The 21,128-nt window shown below is 40.8% G+C and overlaps 1 protein-coding gene across 1 annotated transcript in view; it reads right to left on the bottom strand.

The window, feature by feature from the left end:
• The window catches only part of MYOM2 (myomesin 2), a 174,925-nt gene that overhangs the window by 36,666 nt on the left and 117,131 nt on the right, over positions 1–21,128 (bottom strand). The window contains exons 15-22 of the mRNA XM_073336199.1: positions 20,944–21,071; positions 14,325–14,508; positions 11,930–12,104; positions 11,377–11,498; positions 8,361–8,548; positions 5,029–5,155; positions 966–1,144; positions 621–735 (exon numbers count right to left, since the gene is read on the bottom strand). Coding sequence (XP_073192300.1) covers positions 621–735; positions 966–1,144; positions 5,029–5,155; positions 8,361–8,548; positions 11,377–11,498; positions 11,930–12,104; positions 14,325–14,508; positions 20,944–21,071 — 1,218 coding nt within the window. The remainder of the gene's footprint in view (positions 1–620; positions 736–965; positions 1,145–5,028; positions 5,156–8,360; positions 8,549–11,376; positions 11,499–11,929; positions 12,105–14,324; positions 14,509–20,943; positions 21,072–21,128) is intronic.

The raw sequence follows: 21,128 nt of genomic DNA, 5'->3' as shown, positions 1-21,128 counted from the left end.
ACTAAATTATTTAAAAATTCTTGCAGTGTTAACAATCAGCATACCAGGTTATGCCTCTCACACTCAAATTAGGCAATACTTTACTGTATCAGCAGACTCACTGAAATCAGCGAGACTAGTTTTGGAGTACTACTCAGTGTGAATAAGGGTGGCAAAATGAGGCCTTATTAATTATTTAGCAACATGGTAACTAAAATTTTTTTTTAATACCCTTGTGTATAATACATGTCCTTTCAACACCTACCACAGTAGATAGCACTGACAGTGGTTGTTGTAAATGTCTTGTTCCTAATTAGATTTAACGGAAAAGGCAATGCTTAAAAACTTTCCAGTTGCTTTAAATAACTAAATAAGATTTACAGTTAGCTAATCTCAGCATTTGTATTAATCCAGGTATTTTCCCTCAGTAAGTAAAAGAAATTACAAGGACACACTGCCAATATTTTGATAACCATATCAGCAGATATAGTTATCTCAGTTAAAACTGACAAGTTTTTCAGTACCAACATTAAACTCTCCTGAGTTCCTGGAATACTTATTTCTGCTACAGTAGTGTTTACACCATTTTCTAAATTATATCTACATTTTATGTTTGGGGGATAACATAATTTAGTTCATACCTGGTTTTGCCTCGACAAGCACTGGCTCAGAAATATCAGATGATTTGCCTACACCGGCTTTATTTACTGCACGGACTTTGAAAACATAGGTTTTGCCCTCATGTAAATCACTGACCTTGAAAAGGACAGAGTGAAGTTTGTGTTAATTACATAAATTTGTATAACTGAGTAATAAGAATTTGTTAGCAGAAGTCCAAGGGTGATATCCTAGCCCCATTGAAATCAATGGTAAAACTTTTATTCATTTCAATGGGGCCAGGTTTTCACCTCCAGGTTTTCTTGCTTGGTCACTTTTTCATTGAAACAACAATAACTACAACAACCTTGTAGTAAATGAAGTGTTACCTCTAAGTAACAGTGTGATATTTGATTTTCATTAGCAGTGGTCCACTCTTCTGAATCTACTTCCTTATAGTCCACAAAATACCCAGTAACAGGACTGTCACCAATGTACACAGGTGCTTTCCATAGAAGTACCAGTGATGTATTCCTAACTTCACAGAATGTCAGATCATAGGCAGGCCCTAAAATATTTTGAATATTGAAAAAATTAGTCAAACTTAATAACGTTTTATAACCTGGCCCTTTTGGACGGGGGAGGAATGTACAATTTATTTTTTTGTTTTGTTTCGTTTCAATTCCCCCCCTTTAGAAAAAGAAGTTGTATATATTGCAATACTTTCTCAGGTTAAAATGCCTATGTCTATGTCAACTCACAAAAACTGTTTACTGCACCACCTCCCTTATGCAAGAATAACATTAGTATTCCAAAGCGTACATTGTTAGCTGGATCCCAGTTGTTTAATTTTGAGGTTAAATTATTCATCTGGAAAATCCAGGCACTCTAAAATATTCTGAGGAGGGATAGATGCTTCTTTTTATTGTTATTTTAATTCACTATTTCAAATTCAAGGCTGCTCCGTTGAGTTTGGAATCAAATTGGTGACTAAGCATCAATACTTCCATTTTCAGTTTTATTGTTTCTATTTTATTGGTGAGTATGAAACAGGAGCCACTGGCCTGATCCAAAGCCCACTGAAGTCAGTGGGAGATTTTGCATGTATTTGATCGGATTTGGATCAGGCTCTATATGCATTGACAGAAGATCACTTTTCAGTCTGAGGATGGGTGTAGATCACCCTAGAGGAAGGGAATTCAAGAGGACATTTAGACAAAGAACTATTAAAATAGTAGGCACTCAAATTCCCCTGACACTGTAAGTAGTATATGTGTGTTCTTGTGTCTTTGTATATTGAAGGCTTATATTCTCACCACCACATCTTCTTTTTCTTTCACTGAAATTGTTCTGGTACCACACAATTTACAATATTTCTTTATATATGAAAATGTTCAAACTCAGTTTTATTAACAGAGTACAAAACAGTAATCACACAGAACAAACCTACAATAGTATACAGCTATCATTCAAAAATACAGAACAAAAACAGGTTCTTTTGAATAAATTAGTGTTTCCCTCCATTCCATCTGACTTTCAATAATGATAAATAACCAACATGAAATGCTATAATGGATATAATTCTGCAGACATGCATAAGGATATCATTAGTGAGCAATAAAGGGGTGATTCTCCATTGGATATAAAATACAGAACATAGGATTGGAAGGGACCTCTTTGTTCATCAAGTCTAGTCCCCTGCTGTCTCAGGCAACCTTGTCATACAATTCCATTCATAAATTTACCAGTGAGTTTTCTTTATAAACCTGTGCACTTTTTCAGACCAATGAGTACAGGTAAGAGATTTCTCATGTAAATGTAAGGCTGAGATTGCCAAAGGAGCCTAAAGGAGCTGAAGTTCGATTCCTAACTGTCTTAGGGTCCTTTGAAAATCCCAAGCTCAATGTCTTTATGGCCACTAATAGTTAAATTTCCTATAGGCAGATGTATTTGCTAAAGTCCTAGAAGGTGGAAGAAAAATGTAGTCCGAGACTTGATGAAGAGGACTCTATACTACTAGTAAACAGTGCAATCTTTTGTCGTTCTAATTCATGTAGAATACTAATTCATTAGCTGACATTGTAAACTCATAGAGGCTCACAGATATACCTAAGATTGGGGCTTTGTAGGAAAAAAAATGGACACCAGCTATTCCCCTACACACTGGACTAGAAATTGGAAACCTTGCATTGGGTTTTGGCCTACCTGTAGAAGAACCTCACTTCTGTACCAAAATGTGTAAGAGCTCTTCCAATATCCACAGCAATTACAGGTGTGTGGTAGACATGTATGTTTTTATGGAATTTCTTTATGTAATAAGCATAAAAGGCTCAGACTTTCACTCCATCCTAATTCAAATCACACTTCCTCCTTTTGGTTGTTGCTAAGCCATTTTCTAACACTACTTTCAAAGAACATTTGGAGAACATTTTAACAGCTTTTTTTCTAGCAGGAAGAAATTTAATACCACCTGTTCAGTTAACTGCATAAATGAGAACAATGCAATCAGACTGCGGAGCGCAAAAGATCAAGCAGTTCATCATGGAAATGAAAGCTATTTCCTCTTTGTCTCCTGAAGACACCTTTTATTTTATTTTTAGACATAAACTCAAAAGGGCAAAATCCTTGCTTGTTCACACACTGGGTAATTCCACTGACTTTGTGGAAGATTTCAGAGGGAGTAAATCAGTGCAGTACTTGGCCCATTCAGAAGAGTAACTACCCCTTGATGTCATTTTGATCCTCAGTACTTACAAAAGAATGTGAAAATCTCACATGTGATAATGGACAGCAAGTCAATTTCTCTTACTTACACCATTGTAATATCATAGAAGCCAACAGATAGGACTTGTATAACTCAATGGAGAATTTCGCTAAATGTTTCTCATTCCAGTCCAAAGTTATTTTCCATATATAAAATAAAAAGAATCATAAAATTATCCTCTGACTTAAAACCCCATCAAGCCACACTGGAGTCAGGGAGAACTTTTATCTAGTTGTAGGAAAAGCAGTTTAAATTTCCCCAGAGAAAATTAATGCAATAAGGCATTTGGTTCAGGAAGCAGACATGAATAGATCCATTGAAGTCAATGGGACCATTCATGAAGAAAGGTGCTACTTAAGGTGAATGAGGGCATCAAAATGTGCCCTTTACTAAAGAACCTGAAATTAAATAAAATTGGAGTCAAAATTATCGCTCTGAATGCTCCCCAATAATAACCAAAGAAGAGTTACTTTTTACAATCCTACACGGGTTAAGCATTTGTGATCTGTGAATCTTGGGCCAGTAACATTTTCTCATTTAACATTTTTTAAAAGTAAATTTAGTGCTTGTGATTAACAGTCCTGAAGCCTGAAGCTTGAGGAGGATGGAGAGCAGAACTGCAGTTTTCCTCGCAATATGCTAATGGGCCATAATGCTGTCCTGTTGGGACTACAAATAGGGCTTTTACCTCTCTGTTTGTTTAGGGCCCAACACAACTCCCACTGAAGTCAATGGGAAGAGTGTAGGGGTACATCTACACTTCAATAAAAAAAATCCACAGCACCGATTTTCAGAGTCCAGGCTAATTGACTCCGGCTGCTTGGCTAAAATTGCTTGGTTGATGTTCAGGCACAGGCTGGAGCCTGAGCTCTGAGACACACACACACAGGGTTTCAGAGCCTGGGCTGTAGCCCTGTGAGCCTGAGTCAGTTGACTAGGGCTCAAGACTTGGTGCTGCGGTTTCTTTGTAGCATAGACATACCCTGACTGACTTCAGTGGGATATAGAACATTCCCTTAGTCTTTGCTAGACACTGCCAATAGCCTTCCTAGTAGTGGCTTGTTTCCTGTGTCAGCCTATTTATAAACTGCCTTATTAGAGATCACTTACATTGTTGGGACTGCCAGTAATGGGTGCAACTGTAAGGGTGTATATTGTGCTATGGATATATCAGTTCACTTGCAATTGACTGAAGGCATCAATTCATTTCACACAGGACACAGAGCCATCGAGTGACAATGACTTTTGTTCACCACTAATAAGTGTCTGATTCAAACCTTAACATAGAATATCTGCGTTGGAAGGGACCTCAGGAGGTCATCTATCCAACCCCCTGCTCAAAGCAGGACCAATCCCCCAATTTTTGGCCCAGATCCCTAACTGGCCCCCTCAAAGATTGAACTCACAACCCTGGGTTTAGCAGGTCAATGCTCAAACCACTGAGCTATCCCTCCCCCCAACACACTTCATATCACCTGGGCCATCTCATCCACTCACAGTGTAACAGCAAATTTAGTACACTTCTAGTTTAGCTTTTTGAAAATCAGACACATCCTACTGAAGCAATTTGACAGGAACTCTTGTAAGAAAATTACAGCTTCCTTCTATATTCACACTGGGATTTCAAACTGACTGTGTTGCAAGGAATTTGCATTAAATTGAGTATTATGAGGAACTAATAGACTTACCAGGTTCTGGCATGGTCCAGGCTTTACACATAAAGTGCTCGCTGGGATCTGAGAGAAGTCCTATACCAGCCAGGTTTGTAGCAGCAACTTTGAATTCATAGAAGGAGTTTTCTGTCAAATCCTCTACCTTTTCAAAACAGCCAAGGACAAATTAATATACATGAAAATGTATTACTTTTTATTCAAGGCCTTGGAAATTTAATAATAAAAACCTTCATTTATTCACTGATTGATGTAATCATTATTAAGCACTATAGATTGTACAAGGAAGTAAAACAAGATCCTGTTCCAAGGATCTTACAGTCTAAACAAGAGAGCTCATATAGGCACAGCTTTCGCCATCACACAATCAGCCTTAGTAATGTCCCTCACACACACCCCTTCAAGTCACAGTTCCTCCTCTTCCCTCCTCTTGCTGCAGTGGGAAATACATTTTTGCACTCTGGAAAAGGTGGAGCTTACTTTGACCTCATGAGTGACCAGCTACTTAGAGGATCATCTCCATCACCTATGCCCACTCTCTACTCTTCTATCCCCTCCCCAACCAATTGCTCACAAGGGGGTATATCTGAAGAGCAGGAGCTGTGTTCAATCAGAGCCCAGATACATGTAGGCCTTATTGACTGAGCCGGGGGTGTTAGAGAGGCCGTACTTCTCGGCTGAATAAGACAAGGGCACAACCTAGGTCATAACAGGAAATAATGACACATCCTGAGGAGTGGAAGGGGAAGAAGGGTGGATAACAGAAATCTAAGGGGAAAGGAAATAAACCCCTTGGGAGAGGAGTATATTTAAATAACTCAGATCCTGCATTTGTCTTGTTTGGGTGCTTTTCCTCAGTTGTTGTACTTAGTTGTGTAGGGCTTTTATTTCTTTTCTTTAAATATTATAGACACTAGAAAGGGAGGAGATAGCACTGGGGATGAGATCAGCAGGGCACAGCTGGTGGCCAGTAGATCCAAGCCAGAGCCACTAGTCACATCTGTCATTCTCCTGGCTTTTTATGGTGAGCGCGTCACTATTTGAGCTCAGCTTTGCAGCTTATGGAGACCATAAAGTCCCAGGGCCTATTTGTGGCCTGGCCCCTTGAGCAGCACAATCACTGTGGTGGTTCTGCATTTGGACCCTCCACAGACTCTGCAGATTTCCTTCCCGTTTTATTTTCCGTTAAAATTGTGAAAGGGAAGGCTCAGCTAATCACAGGCACCACTGTGGAGGGCCTGGAGGATCTTAGATGTTCACAAATGTTAGAGAAACTAGGTCAGTAGTCTTTGAGAAAAAGGAGATAATAGAAGGATCTTAATGTAGTATTTAATTTTTGATGGGAATAGAGAGATTTATGCTTGAAAGTTTTTCTGAACTAGCGTCAAATACAAGATCAAAGCAAAACCAAACTGAGCTAGGAGAATGCCAGGCACTAAAAGAATTTAGCCAGAATTTCTTAAAATATAAACTAACTAACAACATAAGAACTTAGTGCAGCCAGTAAAAATGGTTTAACCCTCCACCAGTTAAGGGGAAAACATATTTATGGAGTAAGGTACAATTATTTAATTTAGGAAAAGGATGAATCTCCATAGATTTCCTGGTTTCTCTCTATCTATTTATGTTCTAATACTGTGTATCAGAGGGCCTAGTATGCTTACCAGACATCATAAAATATGTTATGTGCCTAAAAGCTTTGTTTTGTTTATTTCAATCAGTATTTCAGGCTTCGATCCTTCAGATGACTGCAAGCAGATACACTCCTGCATCCAAGCACAGCCACTTGGAGGACTGTGACCTTAGATACCAAATGAATTAAAGACTAATTTGTTTTTCTTAATTTGCATTATTTGTTTACAAAGGCATAGAAGAAAAAACTTAACACCCTGACTAACTCTGCCCTTTCATACTTATCCGCCCTTCTTTCATTCCCCAATGCCCCCTGCTCCAGCTGCTCAGCCAGTAATGCCCGCCTTTCCTTTCAGTTGTCAGCTCTCACACATACATCCCTGTGTCTTCCATGCTGGCTCCTGTGCATGAGCTCATCAGCAAGGATATTGCCTCCTTTGCATTAAAATCTCTCCTAAAGACTCACTCCTGCTGAGAGGCTTATGGGGAAATTAGGGGACTCATACTGATAATTCTGAGGAGTATTTGCGAATAATTTCTAATTTATAGTTTTATAGAGTTCAAGGCCAGAAGGGACCATTAAATCATCTAATCTGACTTCCCCTATTACATTCCATCCAGTTACCCTTATATGGAGTCCAGTATCTTGGGTTAGACTAAAGCAGTTCAGTCCTACACCATTGTGTGCCACGGGCAGAGAACAGGAGAGACTGAGCTGCCACCAATGCTTGACTCCCCTGCCATGGCAGAGAATTGATTAGATGAGGCATGCCCAGACAATCCTAGCAGGTGATCCATGCCCCATGCTGGAAGAAGGCAACCTCCCATCTCCTGGTCCCTGCCAATCTGACCCTGAGGAAAGGTCCCTACCATCCTGAAATATGCCAAGCAGGTTAACCCCCTAAGCACGTGACCAAGACACCAGGTGTCTGATCTCTAGTTGTAGCCAATCCTTGATGCTTCAAATGAAAGAAAATTTGAAAAATAAATAAAAATGTAATAATTTAACCTAATTTTACCCCAACGTGGTGAAGCACCACCTTCACTACTAAATGGTTGTATCCCTTCCACCCAATCTCTCTCTGTGTCTTCAGATTGTAAATTCCTTGGGGCAAGAGCCATGCCCTATTCTCTGTTTGGAAAGCACCTCATAAATTATGTGAAGTACCATCAATCAATCCATAATGACCCTCTGTTGCTCTAGAACAGAGTTTGCTCTCCACTGGAAGCTGGACCAGAGGCAAAGTGGTAGGGCTGGAGCATGATTTTCTTTTTAGCTGAGGGGAGAGAGCCACAGAAAGGGCAGGCCTGCTTCCTTTGATCTTGGCCCATCTCTGTTCTCTCTCCAGACCTCCCACACTACAGGCAGCATAGTAGCCTGCTCAGCCATATTCGTCTGCCCTCCCACCATATGTTAAAGACCTGGTGTATGACACCTTTTTAGATCACAAGTTACTCTGCCCTGAATAGGAAACATGTTTCCAATCTATTCCTCAAATCTCCCTCATCAACCAGCCATACTTCTCTAGGTCTAGGGGGGCAGTGGATTGTACTGCATTGCTGTCTTTCCCTCTGCATGCCTCTCCACCCCAATTCTCAAGTTTGTCACACTTTGTAGCTCTCCACAACACACAGTTGAGGGGACTGAGCCATTTTTAGTAGTGTCCCTTCAAACAAGTAAAACTTTGCCAATTGTCCAAGAGTAAAATAATACCAACCGTATAAATTCTCTCCTTAACAGGGGAAGAATTGACTTCATGCCAGTTATGGTGATGAGCCTCCCTCTTATCTATATAATAACCAAGGACTGGTGATCCTCCGCTGAACTTTGGCAGTTTCCACCCGAGAGTCATTGAGTGACCATCACAGTTAAGGAGTGTGATGCCATAAGGATGTGATGGACAGGCTACAAGAAAATAAGCATACTGAGTATTAGTACAGTGTTCAAAACACAACAGCTAGAAGAAATACAGTCATTTTCCCCCTCTTCTCTTCTATAACATATGGCTACAGGTTACTGCATCTACGCAATGGTCTGTAAGAATAGTAATAAAAATTCACTTTGAGATGACTAATACCTTGGTGAACAACAGCAAGCAAGTAAGAGACCCTTTGCCAAAAGAGTTTTTGCTGCTATGTCTGCCCAATATTATCAGATTTTGCATTCTTTGGCAATAATGCTGACAATGCAAGTTATAAAATGGCTGGAATGGAATGGAACAGAAGGCTGTCTGGATCAACACATTCCTAATACGCTGAAATGTTCAAATAGGTGCAAGGATGTCTCACTCAACACTAAAGGGTCTTCAGCAATGTTGATGTTAATGAAAATACCTCCTGACCAAGGCTTCTGAAATCTTCTAGCATGTACTTCAAACCGAGGTTGCTATGTTCACTGCTGTGAGCTTTGTTAAGATGCCACAAGCCTAAGCTACATTGAACCAGGAAGAATAATGTTCTTTGTGAGTTTTCCCCGAAGACATTATACCTGCTAAAGCCAGGAGAAGGCATATCTCCAGAGCTTGCAAGAGGGTTTGTAAGATTGTTTTCCTGTGCTGCTTGTTACTCCTATTCAACAGGCCTAACATGCACTTCCCCCAGCACTATCTTGCATTTGCCATCTGTGATCATAACCTTCGCTAAAGGTGCCCCTTCCTGTATCTGTAGTTCTCTAAGCAGTGCTAGCTAGGTTCCCTCCCCTGGAGCTCCCCAGAGCATTTCAGCTGAGTTACTGGGTCTTCCTGCATAGAATTTGGCCCATCACATTTAAAAGACTAGAAAAAAAAATCTACCCGAGGCCCAATATAGTCTCTGCTTTTAGAGCTGTATTTACGATCAGCATGAAGTACTGACAGCAATCAGCAAAGACAGGCATTGTTCTTTTCCAAATACGGGTGAAACTCCAGAGCACCATTCACAGCCAGTTGTAATAAAGCATGTGAAACGTATCTCAGCACCTCAGAGTGGGTCTAGCTTTTGTTAACCAGCCTGGGCTTTTCTGCTATTACCCCGTCAAGTTAAATAGTAGTGAGCACCAGTGAATTCTTACCGGTGGAAAGCCTCGATCCTGCAAACCCACACATGTCAGTCACTTCAGCTATGTGAGTGCTCCCATTAAGTTCCCAGTTATGACTGCTGATATGGATAAGCACTACTCACAGGTGTATGGGTTTGCAAGGTTGGGCCATAAGACGGTGCAGTGTTAAATGATGCAGCCCCATGCAACCAACAACTTCAAATAAAATGTGAAGACAAATTCCAAAAAATCTGTTATTTTTATTTTATTTTGATGCCTTCCAACTGACTAAGTGACTGCAATGGTGCCTGAGAAGAGATGCTGCAACGTTAAAAAGTGCAGGTGTATTAGAATCTAAAGGTAAACAAATGTAAGCATACTTTCCTACTACCTACCGATATGAGGTACACTCCCTCCTAAAACAATCAAATAGAATAGATTTTTTTCAATAATAAAATATCAAAGGTTAAGGAAAAGTCTTCTAATATCCAAATCTTTTAAAAAAATATTTCTGAAAGCAATGTTGATTGTCCTTCCTCTGCAACTTTGAAAGAGAACACATTCAAATATTTAATTGAAAATTTTTCTTACTGAAAGAATACACTATTAAATCAAACTGATCTTCCAAGTGCAGGACATTTTTGTTACTTTTCATTCAAGTCTCAAGGCTGTGAATGCAATTGGGGAATCAAAGGCAGAATAGAAATAGAGATTATACTTTACCTGTGTGTGTGCATTGTGGCCCTAGGAACCATTATGCCCTCCAATAAGCCTGTATGATGCCTATTCAAGCCAATGGAGCATGCAACTAAGGGCAGAAATGGATTGCTTAGATTGAGGCTTTGCTTGCAGAATGCTGGAAGATGCGGATCTTCCCGACTATATTTTGTATTAAAAGGAAATCTGGGTTTCCATCAAACCTACTGATCTAATTGTGACAGCCAGTAGCTGATCCAGCACTCTGATCAGTTAAGCATTCATTAGCTTTACTAGGAAAGGCCTGATGGAAGAGGAGAGGACTTAATTGCCTAAGCAGACTGGGGGTTTATTAGCTAAAGAGCTAAATTATCCCACCTGGTGGAGAGGCTAGTTAAAAGCACCGAAAGGAAGTCCAAAGGAAAAGGCTAGCAAAGCTCAGAAAGAGGATCTCAGGATGGTAAGAGTTCTTTCTCTTTCGGGAGAAAAGGCTGAGGATTAGGAAAAGCTGTAAATAGACTTGCTGCATATGACTGTGATGGTGGTTAGGTAAGGGTAATAAATAAATAATAACCAACTAGAAGGCATCCAAGGCTGTTTGTGAGAGACAGGAAAGGCATTTGCCTTGACTGTTCCAGCAATCAAACAATTTTCTGTTGGGTGTAGCCTGGTAGTACCTGAAAGTCTTCTTGGTGCACCAGATTGACTAGTAAACTGATTTGCCCTAAATGAGCATTAGAAATCTGTCACAGGCAAGTTTAACAACACAAAGCAGCCTGGGAATAGGGGTAAATCTGGCCCTGGATTTCTAAAATGTCTTTCATAAAAAAAACTTTCTTCCTTTACACTGTCTTTTCCCTGCACAGTAGCCAAATGCATGATAGTAAACTTTAACACGCTGACAGATGTTCCATGTCTGAAAAGGGTACTCTTAGTCTAAATAAGACCATAGGAGTTAGTTGGTATCAAAATTTTAACCCACAAAACAAATGCAAAGCAGAGCTGCCCAGAACCACACTTACTGAGGGCTGCCTGTACTGTTATAGGTTCAGATTCTTGAGAATTTTCACTGACCCCCACAGCATTCGCAGCTTTCACACGGAAGATGTAATTCTCTCCAGTTGTCAGACCATGAACCACAAACCTGATTTAAAAAAAAAAACCATCAAATATTTGTTGTTCATTTTAAATCATGTATCCTTAACAGATTCTTTAATGTTCTGAGCCACTTACTACGGGTGGGATAGACATAGATTTCTGATGAAAGGGTGGGGTATATTATTAGATATGGTCAGAAAATGCCTTTTTCCTCCACAGGAACATGTCAATGAAAACGAATTTTTGCTACACCATCTGAATTCTTTTTCAGCTTTCAAGGTTTTGGTTGCTTGGTGAAAATCCCTCCCCTCGCCCCCTATCATCAAAGATGGACATTTCCCATAAAAACTTCAATTTCCTGAAAATAGACATTTTCATAGAAAACATTTTGTTAGAAAGCTTCCAACTAGCTCTGTACAGCATATTAATATGCAATAGATTTCAAACTATCTGGATACACGGAGGTATTACCAGTACCTATTATATTTAATAGGTTTATGATTGCAAGGTTCCCAGTGGTTTGTTCCAACCACAGAAGTATCAATATAATAGCCAAACAGATCTTCTTCATGTTTTGGCTTGTCCCACTGTACTACAACTGATGTTTTTGTATTTCTTGTTGCCAGTATGCGACCAGGAGCAGATGGGACACCTATGCAAAAGAGATATCAGAAATGTTCACTAGGTTTATAGTAACGGATATATAAACAAGTAGTGACTAATTCAACTAGATACAGCATTGTATACTTTCCAGGATTTAAATCTTACTAGCTGTGACTTTTTCTATTCATTTTGTTATGTGATACATTGGCATAGTTGCTGTACTATAAGTGATTCATATGTCTGGCTATTCCTGTTACATACTGCAGGGCTTTATTGATTTTACTTACATTATATAAAGTAGACTCACTTAAAGTTTCTTCTCTTTGAAAGAGTATCTCAGTATGAGAACGAACGCTTGCCCTTACAATGAATACTAGCAGAAGAAATGTTTTAAATGCACCCACTATAGTATTCTTGAACCTATCAGAAGCAAATGAAACTTACAAAAGTACAAAGACTACAAAACTAAAAAAACAGTAGGAAAAACTACTTTCAAAACAACTGATAAGGCCCTGATTTAGGAAAGCATTGCTATTCATTACAGCAGTTAAGCACATGTGTGAAGTTAAGCAAGTCTTAACTGAACTTAGTTAAACGGGGATGGATTCCCTGAATATAGATAGACTTAAATCCTGAATGGGGGCCTGAATATCTTTATAGTGAGGAGAAATTCACCTCTGTGCTGAAGGTCTGTACAAGGTCTATGCACCAAGTAACTTCCACTTATGGCCTCAAAATACGGGACATAAGTGGTGCATGGAGCTTGTGCACAGGAGTAAATTTCACCCAGCAGTGAATAATAGCTCACAAAGCTATATCAGTAAAAGGATCAAGTGACTGTAGCCGGAACTGTAGCAAGCAGCACAAAACTAAAGAAAGAAGATGGACACAATTTCTGGTCTGTTACTATTTAAATATAATAATAATACCTTACACGGTACTGCACATTTACCTGGTACTGCAGCTTGAATGGTAGGAAGGTTAACCATAAATTCCAGCTCAGGTAATTAAATTCTCCCTACCTAAAATGTTCTTGCAGTTTCAATTGAAATGGTATCTTTCACTTCCTGTCCCAAGTTGTCACTGTGCCATGTTCAGCTGTTCCTAGGTGTGGCTGATTTTTAGAGCTGGGTAAAATAAATCCAGTATTTTTATTGCCTACCTCAGTGGAGTGTTCTGCGATTTAGAGTCAGAGTTTAAGGCCAGAAGGGACCAAGACTGATCTCCTGTACATCACAGGCCATCAACACCACCCAGCACCCACACAATAGACCCAATAATCAAAATTAGACCATGGTATTACAGCTCACAGAACACTAGACTATTTTGTGCCACAGGCAGAAGATAGAAAGGACCCGAGATGCACCAGGGCCCGAGGCCCCCGTAATGTCAGGGAAACAATTTAAGTATTTTATGTTTATTAAGTAGGTATAAATCAAAGCTACTATAGAAGTACAAACACAAAATATTTTTATTTCATCCCAAATGATCTCAAATTACCTTATAGGTGGTGAGTTGAATTTTTAAAACCCTGGTTGATATAAGTCAGTATCTATTAGCATTTTATATATTGTGCCATATTAAATAATATAGTTGTTTCTTATTCTTTAGTAAGTATATTGAAATACTGTGATATCTGAGTTCCATAATGTGGCAACTGGTGCTTTCTGTTTGTGACCACTGTTAAACTGAGTACACAACCACACTTTTGAACACAAAGTAGGTAATTGCTCCCCTAAATTCCCATTTGCATGTGTACATGTGGGATCCAAGTATACAATTTAGGTGAATTTTGAAAAGTAGCCACTGTGTGTGCAGACATATCTTCAGTTATCACTGAAATGCAGCCACCTGTGAAAAATTGGAATTCTGCACCAGCAACAATCCTCAACAGGGTTATTAGGAAGGGAAGGAAAGGCTATTTCATCTAACTGAAGCTACAGGGAAATTAAGGTAGCCTATAATTACCTAAACTGGAGTCTGGCCAGGATATCTAGTCCTACTTTTGTAAAAATTCACATTAATAAGCGCCATTGAAGAACGACCAACTGAAATTAATTTAACATTTTAACACTTCCATTACACAGCAAAAGGAGATGCAATAGCTATGCAGAATCCCAAATGCAACAAAAATGTGGCAAGTTGGTTGCCCTTGAAAAATACACCTGTTCATACAATTCAATTTGATTATAATGCACACTTTAATTTTTAAAAGCATACTTTATTTGCATTTTTTTAAGTATCAGTGGCATTTACTATGCTGTCTTACCAATGGTCTCTTGTGCTTGAATTGGTGGTGTTGTTTCAGAAGGATCGCTAATGCCATGCTTGTTTGCTGACAAGACTCGGAAAACATATGATTTTCCTTCTGAAAGATCAAACACTGCATAGCGAGGAGATCTCACTGCAACCTGGGCATTGACCCTTTGCCAGCTTCCACTGCCAACCGCAGACTACCAAAAAATAAAGATGATGATTACTTCAGAATTGTTAAAAAAGTGGGCATATTGGATGCATTCATGAATCTGATGTAAGAAATTAAACCACAGAATAGTTTTGGAACGGCTCATGCTTTCTTGAGTTCTGACTGACAGCCTGTCTGTGTCTGCTGATCTAGCTAGGCATTTACAGTATGCAGAACGCTATGGTATCTGAGTTTTTTAGTTAAGGACTAGATTGTGCTATTTGCATGTCCAGAGTAGGCGATAGAACATGAGTGCATAGTCCCAGGGGGAGCATTGGGTGGCACTGTGCCTAAAAGAGAAACTTAATTTTTCTTAGGGCCCTTGTTGCACTGGGGGAATAGTGATATATTTTATGGAATGCAACATAAACCCTGCATTGCCATGCAGCTCAGTTGTTTGGGGTAGAGGGGGCCACAAAGGCAAGTCCATCGCATCTCAGGTGCAGCCCCTACAATCCTTTGAGCACACAGAGCTCAGTTGCAATGCAAGTAGCCCCAATAGAGAATCTGCAAAAGGGCTGTGGGATTTCTTACTCCCTACCACACCTTTGCACACTCTATAGAATCAGGTCACAACCACACCCTGCGTTCTTCTAGACTTTCACAAAATGACCAAACTAGTTTTGAATAATTCAATAGAATATTAGCTGAGCTCTGTGACAGGCGGCAATTTCTTGAAATACCCTGGACAGCTCTTATTGAGTTGAGTTAGCTCTCACTCTTATTAAGTTTATGTATCACTGTGGCCCAGGATTGTGTGGGGAGAGAGAGCACAGTCCTCTGGGAACTAAGAACAGTGGCAAATTCACTCAGGTTGTAACACCTCCCAAAGGGCACCACAACTTGGAAAGATTTACACACACTGATTCAGACTGGATTCTCTAGAGCCCGGCAAACAAAGAAAGGACACTTTGGATCAGTTAACTGGAGTTTAAACTGACTCGGGGTCTTCTTTCTGATCTAGTAAATGGACAGGACCTTCAACAGGACCAACAGGAAAGAGTTGTAATGTCTGACACTGACCAGAGTCCTGGAGTTGGGGTGATCTTTGGTAAGCTTATTAGCATGCCTGTAGGGTTTTTTTTATAGTTTTTTCTGTAATGCTTTTACCTCAAGAATAAATGGGCCTGCTTAGAAAGAGCTGTGTGGTAACTTAACTGTGGGTGATTACACTTTTTATAGCCTCTGAGGAGAAAAGCAGAGCAGGACTGATTCGGCAGTCTGACTTGGCTGGAGAATTCACAGTGCCCGCAGAGACCTGTGCAGCCTGGAAATACCCTGGTTAGGAGAGAGAAAAATTCATGTCTTTGAACAGAGGGGTGGATGGCTGGGGAGACAGAAACCTGAGTGTAGGTTCCCTTGGTGCACCATCGCCGGGGGAAATACAGGTACAGTTGCCCTGAACTGTGACAAGCTCAACTACTGTCTTTATTGCATATGGAAGAGAGCCCAGACAAAGCTCCAGGAAGCAAGCACTCTGAGAACTTTTCTCTCCATTAATTTCTTAAAATAAACTGTTGACCCAGAATAAACTGAGTCACAGATTATTTCAGTGGCTTTAGGGAAAACTGAATTGTCCAGTCGACAGTTTGATTTTTCTTAGGACACTCACCGACGGGTGCATAAATGTGATTTTTTTTTTCATGGGATTATATGAACAGAAGATTTAAAAAGAAAAACCACCTAGACTGTAAACTCCTTGAAGCCTAGATAGTCTTTTGTGACCGTTTGGAAAGCACCTTATATAAAATGGGCACGACCACAAATGAATAATAAAAAAGGTAAAATACCCCAAATCTATATTTGTAAATCTTTTTTAGTGGATACCGCACTTGCACATTGTTCTCTATAGAAAAAAAAATAACTTTTTTTCTTTAATGAAAAGGTGAAAAATATGGAAAGAATGTTGTTATGCTCTATATTTGATATATTAGTATCAAGCCTGGACTTGAAGGAATTTAATTGTGCATGCTTCAGTGTGACTGACAAGACAAAAATCAATGTACTGTTTTATATTTAGTTAAAATTTAAAATCCAGATATATTTTATTGAATCTTTTAAATTTTACTCTGCACTGGATTTAATCTGTCTCAGCATTTCTTGTGTACTTGGCAGCTGGTACTGCTTTTCCTTATAGTTATACAGCTGAGAGAACCCCACCTGGGTTTTGTGTTTCGTTAGACCTTTAAACATTCTTTTTCACTGTTGATTATTATGATAGGTTAGATATATGAACTTTAAAATTAATTTAATAGAAGTCTATGCTATATAAAGGATAAAGATTCCTGTTTGCAATGAGTGGATTACTCACATAAGTAAGAACTACTCACAAGAGTAAGGATTTGCAGGGTTGGGCATTCATTTGCATAAAGAAACCTTGTTCTATTAACTTTTTAGTTCTCAGTCTTGCTTTTCTTTAGTAAGTTTTGTATTTAATGAATTGTTCATTTGTCCTATTGCCTGGTATCTGTTCATGTATGTTGTTTCTGTACTTGTAAAACACCTTCAGTAAATCTTGTGCATATGAATATGACCACGTCGACATTTAGGGCAAGATTGTGGGTACACTCTAGCATAGAGGGGTTATGACTCTTCATATTATTTGAATTTGCATAGCTTACAACTTAAGTATAAGGCAAGAGACAACAGATGTGTACGGACAGACCAATGGGAGATTACACTGAAACAAAAAGCGACAATATTGGTATAAGAGTACCAGCGGCCTAAAAGTTGTCAAGTTTTTTGTAGGCATCACAGCAAAGGAGAGTTTTAAAGAGGGTTTTGAAAGAGGATAATGAGTTAGATTTGCAGCTATTTATCAGTAGAGCCCTGTGCAGATATAAAATTTGTATCCACATCAAATCCCACAAAATGGTCTGCAGATTTGCAGGGCTCTATTTATGGGGATCTTTTCCCAAGCACAAGGGACAGCATGAAAGAAAGCATAAAGATGCTTGTTTGAATATTTAACAAGTGGGTGATGAAAGCTGGCATGACGGGTCAATCCAAGGTGGGAGTCGACATCTCAACAGTAAATGAGAGATGATAGATAGGATGGAAATAGGGTGTGAAGGGTGTTGCAAATGAAGACAAGCAGCTTATGTTTGATGCAATAGAGAAGGAGGAGCCAGTGGAGAGATGCATACAGAGGCATAACATGGTCAAAGCAATGGGCTCAAAAAATGATCTTTGCATCAGTATTCTGAATGGGCTACGAGCAGGGCAAGATAGCATTTTTCAAGGACAGAGGGAAAAGATGTTGCAGTAATTAAGATACAAGATGAGACCTTGACCTTGAATGAGAGTTTTAGCAGTGTGGATGGACAGCAAAGGCCGTATCTTAGAGCTGTTATGCAGAAAAATCTGCAAGATTTAGACCGTCTGGTTGTGATGACCTAGAGCAGTGGTTCTCAACCATTTTTTACACAGGGACACCTAAACTTAAATAGACAAACCTGTGGACACCCCGCCCCCCCACTCTCCTCTCATTATTTTGTTGTTCACAATTTTTGGTTCTTTATGTTACTTTAATAGTTATCTCAAATACTTCTGTAGAGAAATTATTATTATTTGAACAGATCAACCAAAAACATTGCAAATTAAAATATTAACAGCTTACCAGATACTAATGATAAACTACAGCATTGCTAGGTGATATATGTGGATATCTGGGAGATGTTGGAGGGGTGTCTGTGTACTGGGAGGATGCTGAAGGAGTGTTTGTATATGGGGAGGCGGTCCCTGGGGAGTGTTGGAGGGGGTGAGGAACAATGTCACACTCCTTGTCACAGGGGCAGGGCAGCTGACAAAAGCCCAGAATTCAGTGCCAATCCGTCAGTCAGCACCTCCCTGTGGGCCTCTTCCCCTCCCCTGGCCCTGTCGCCCTTCCCAGGCGGACTCTGAGGCCCTGCAAGAGGTGTTTGCCAGCTCCGCTTACCTAGCGGGCTAGGGTGGGCAGGATCTGGTAGCTGCAGCTGCAGCGGAGGGACCAGAGGCAACTGCAGAGAAATGTTCTGGGGCAGGGCTGGCCAGCCCCGCATGGTGGGGCTCAGGGAGAGAGCACCACCTCCACCCCGACTCATCTCAGTGGGCTCCAGTAGCAGGGAAGGAGAAGCAGCCCCGTGTAGCAAGGAAAGGGGTCCTCAGCCCCCAGACAGCTGTCCTGTTGCTTCCCTTCTTCCTGCACTGCATGGACTCGCAGTGACTGGCCACTGGGAGAGCCGCTGCCTATTCACTGCTGGGCAATCTGGCGAGAGGTTGCCCAAGGCCTTGCCCACCCCCAATGCCCTGTGAGGCAGAGTCTGTGGCAGTCCCTCTGGCTGGGTCCCCTAAGAAGGCAGAAATCTGGGGGGTCGTGACTCTGCATGCTTCCCCCCACCACCACACATCACCTCTGGGAGGGACCAATCAGTTTCCAGACCCTCCCCTTGATTATAGTGGCGTATCCCTAAGGGTCTGCAGACCACACGTTGAGAACCACTGATCTAAAGAGCTCGAAGTTGAAAATGATGCTTTGGTTACAGGCTTCGGTGATAGGCCGAATGGTGGTATGGTCCACAGTGATTGAGAAAGGAGGTAGCAGGGACAGCTTGGAACAGAAGCAGGGACAGAAGATTAAGAGTTCTGCTGTAGCCATGTTGAGTCTGAGCTGGTGGCTAGACATCCACAAGGAGATGTCAAAGACAGGCTGAGATTTTAATTTGGACAAAAGGAGACAGGTCTGGAGTAGAGAGGTAAATCTGAGAGTTGAAAGCGCAGAGATGATAGCTGAAATTGTGTGTGTTGATGGGATTACCCAGAGATAAGGTGTAGAGGAAGAAGAGAAGGGGACAAAAGACAGATTCCTGTAGAACTCCACAGAAAGTTGGAGGGAAAATGAGAAGGATCTTCCAAAAGAGATGTTAAGGAACGATTAGAGAGGTAGGAAGAGAATCAGGAAAGGATAGCATCACAGAAGCCAAAGGAAGAGAAGATTTCAAGAAAAGGAGCATGGCTGATGATGTTGAAGGCAGCCAGCAGGTCAAGAAGGATGTGGCTGGAGTCCTGGTTCTGAGCTTTACTTAAGAAGAGCTCAATAGAGACTTTGGGGAGGATAGTTTCAATGGAGTCCAAGGGGCAAAATCCAGATTGGACAGGGTCTAGCATGTAATTGGAGAAGACATTCCAGACAGTGATTGTAGACAGCATGTTCACTGAGCTTACAGATGAAAGGGAGAAGAGAGCTGGAATACTAGTTGGAGAGGCAAGTGGGGTCAAGAGTGTGGGCATTTTTCTTTAACTGTGAGAGACCAAAGCATGCATGTATCATGAAGAGAAAAAGCCAGAGCAGAGTGAAAGTTAATGGGATGAGTAAGATGGGGATGAGATTGGGCACAAGGGATATCAGGAAATGGGTTGGGATGGGGTCACTGGAGCAAGTGGAGGAGTTAGGGGAGGACAGCATATGAGAAATGTTTGTGCCAATGACAGGGAAGAGGGGGGCGAGAGTTGGAGGAGAAGGGAAGGCAGGTCGCATATTATTTTCTCAGTTTTCACCAATGAGATCCTGTGTGGAGACAGAAATGGAGTCAGGAGGAGGGCAGGGTGTGTGGCGTGAGGCAAAAGTGGTGAAATATGGCTAGGATTTTTGACATTAGATTCAGTTAAAGTTGGAGAAGGAGAGCTGTTTTGTTAGGAAGATGGCAGAACTGAAGGAGGAGAGACTGAATTTGTAGTGGAGGAAGACAACCTGGTCATGGGAATTCCACCAGAGATGTCTCCCAGTTAGACAACAGGAGCAAAAGAAGCAGATGTTGGGGGTGATCATCCTTTGCTTACCAGCACAGGCTATCTGTATCACGAGTAACAGAGCAGGAAGGAGAGCAACCACTACCAGGTAGCAAAATCTCCTCCTGCTCTGGTGGACAGGGAGTGAACATGCAGGAATGGGGAGTGGGTGGAGCTTCAATGTACAGGCTAGCATAGTTCAGCCACTGCAGAGGGGGAAATAAGTTGCACCAGGAAAGGAGCTGGCACAGCTTACTTCCTCCATGGAGAAAAGGGAAACCAGGGACCAAACTGTGAGCCACAATTCAATCTCTGCTGTGCTGCTGGGGAAGGGAAACTATGTGCTGCCCCTTAATAAGGGCAGACTGCAAAGTACCAATCCAGCCTTGAGGGAGGAGAAGATTAAGGTGCTGCTCTCTATTAAATTGTTACAATACATTGTAGTTTTGTTATCATTTTTGATAGCAGTAACAAAATAGCACAGCGGCAATTTTTTATGGCTCTTGAACTTATTCGATTGTCAATGCCTTCTCTAAAGTCCCACGGTCAAGTCCTGCGAGACCTCAGTGAGTGCTAGTCTTATTGTTCATTTTGCAGCTCTGAAAATTATTTGAATTAAATTGTATATGGCTTACAGCTCAATGCAACTATACAGTACCTTCTCAATGAAATACATTAATGGCTCTTTGCCACGGGGAACAGGTGGCTCCCAGCTGAGTACAACATATGTTTTGCTGGTTTCTGAAGCATGTACATTGGTGGGAGGTCCTGGAATCTGAACATCGCCTGGAGGAGTAATAAACTTAGTCAGTGTTAAACCAGAGATTAACCCCAGGTCAGCAT

The sequence above is a fragment of the Lepidochelys kempii genome, chromosome 3, assembly GCF_965140265.1.
Source record: "Lepidochelys kempii isolate rLepKem1 chromosome 3, rLepKem1.hap2, whole genome shotgun sequence".
In the NCBI taxonomy this organism is placed as follows: Eukaryota; Metazoa; Chordata; order Testudines; family Cheloniidae; genus Lepidochelys; species Lepidochelys kempii.
The sequence above is the reverse complement of the archived record's forward strand: the minus strand, read 5'-3'. Positions and strand labels throughout refer to the sequence as shown.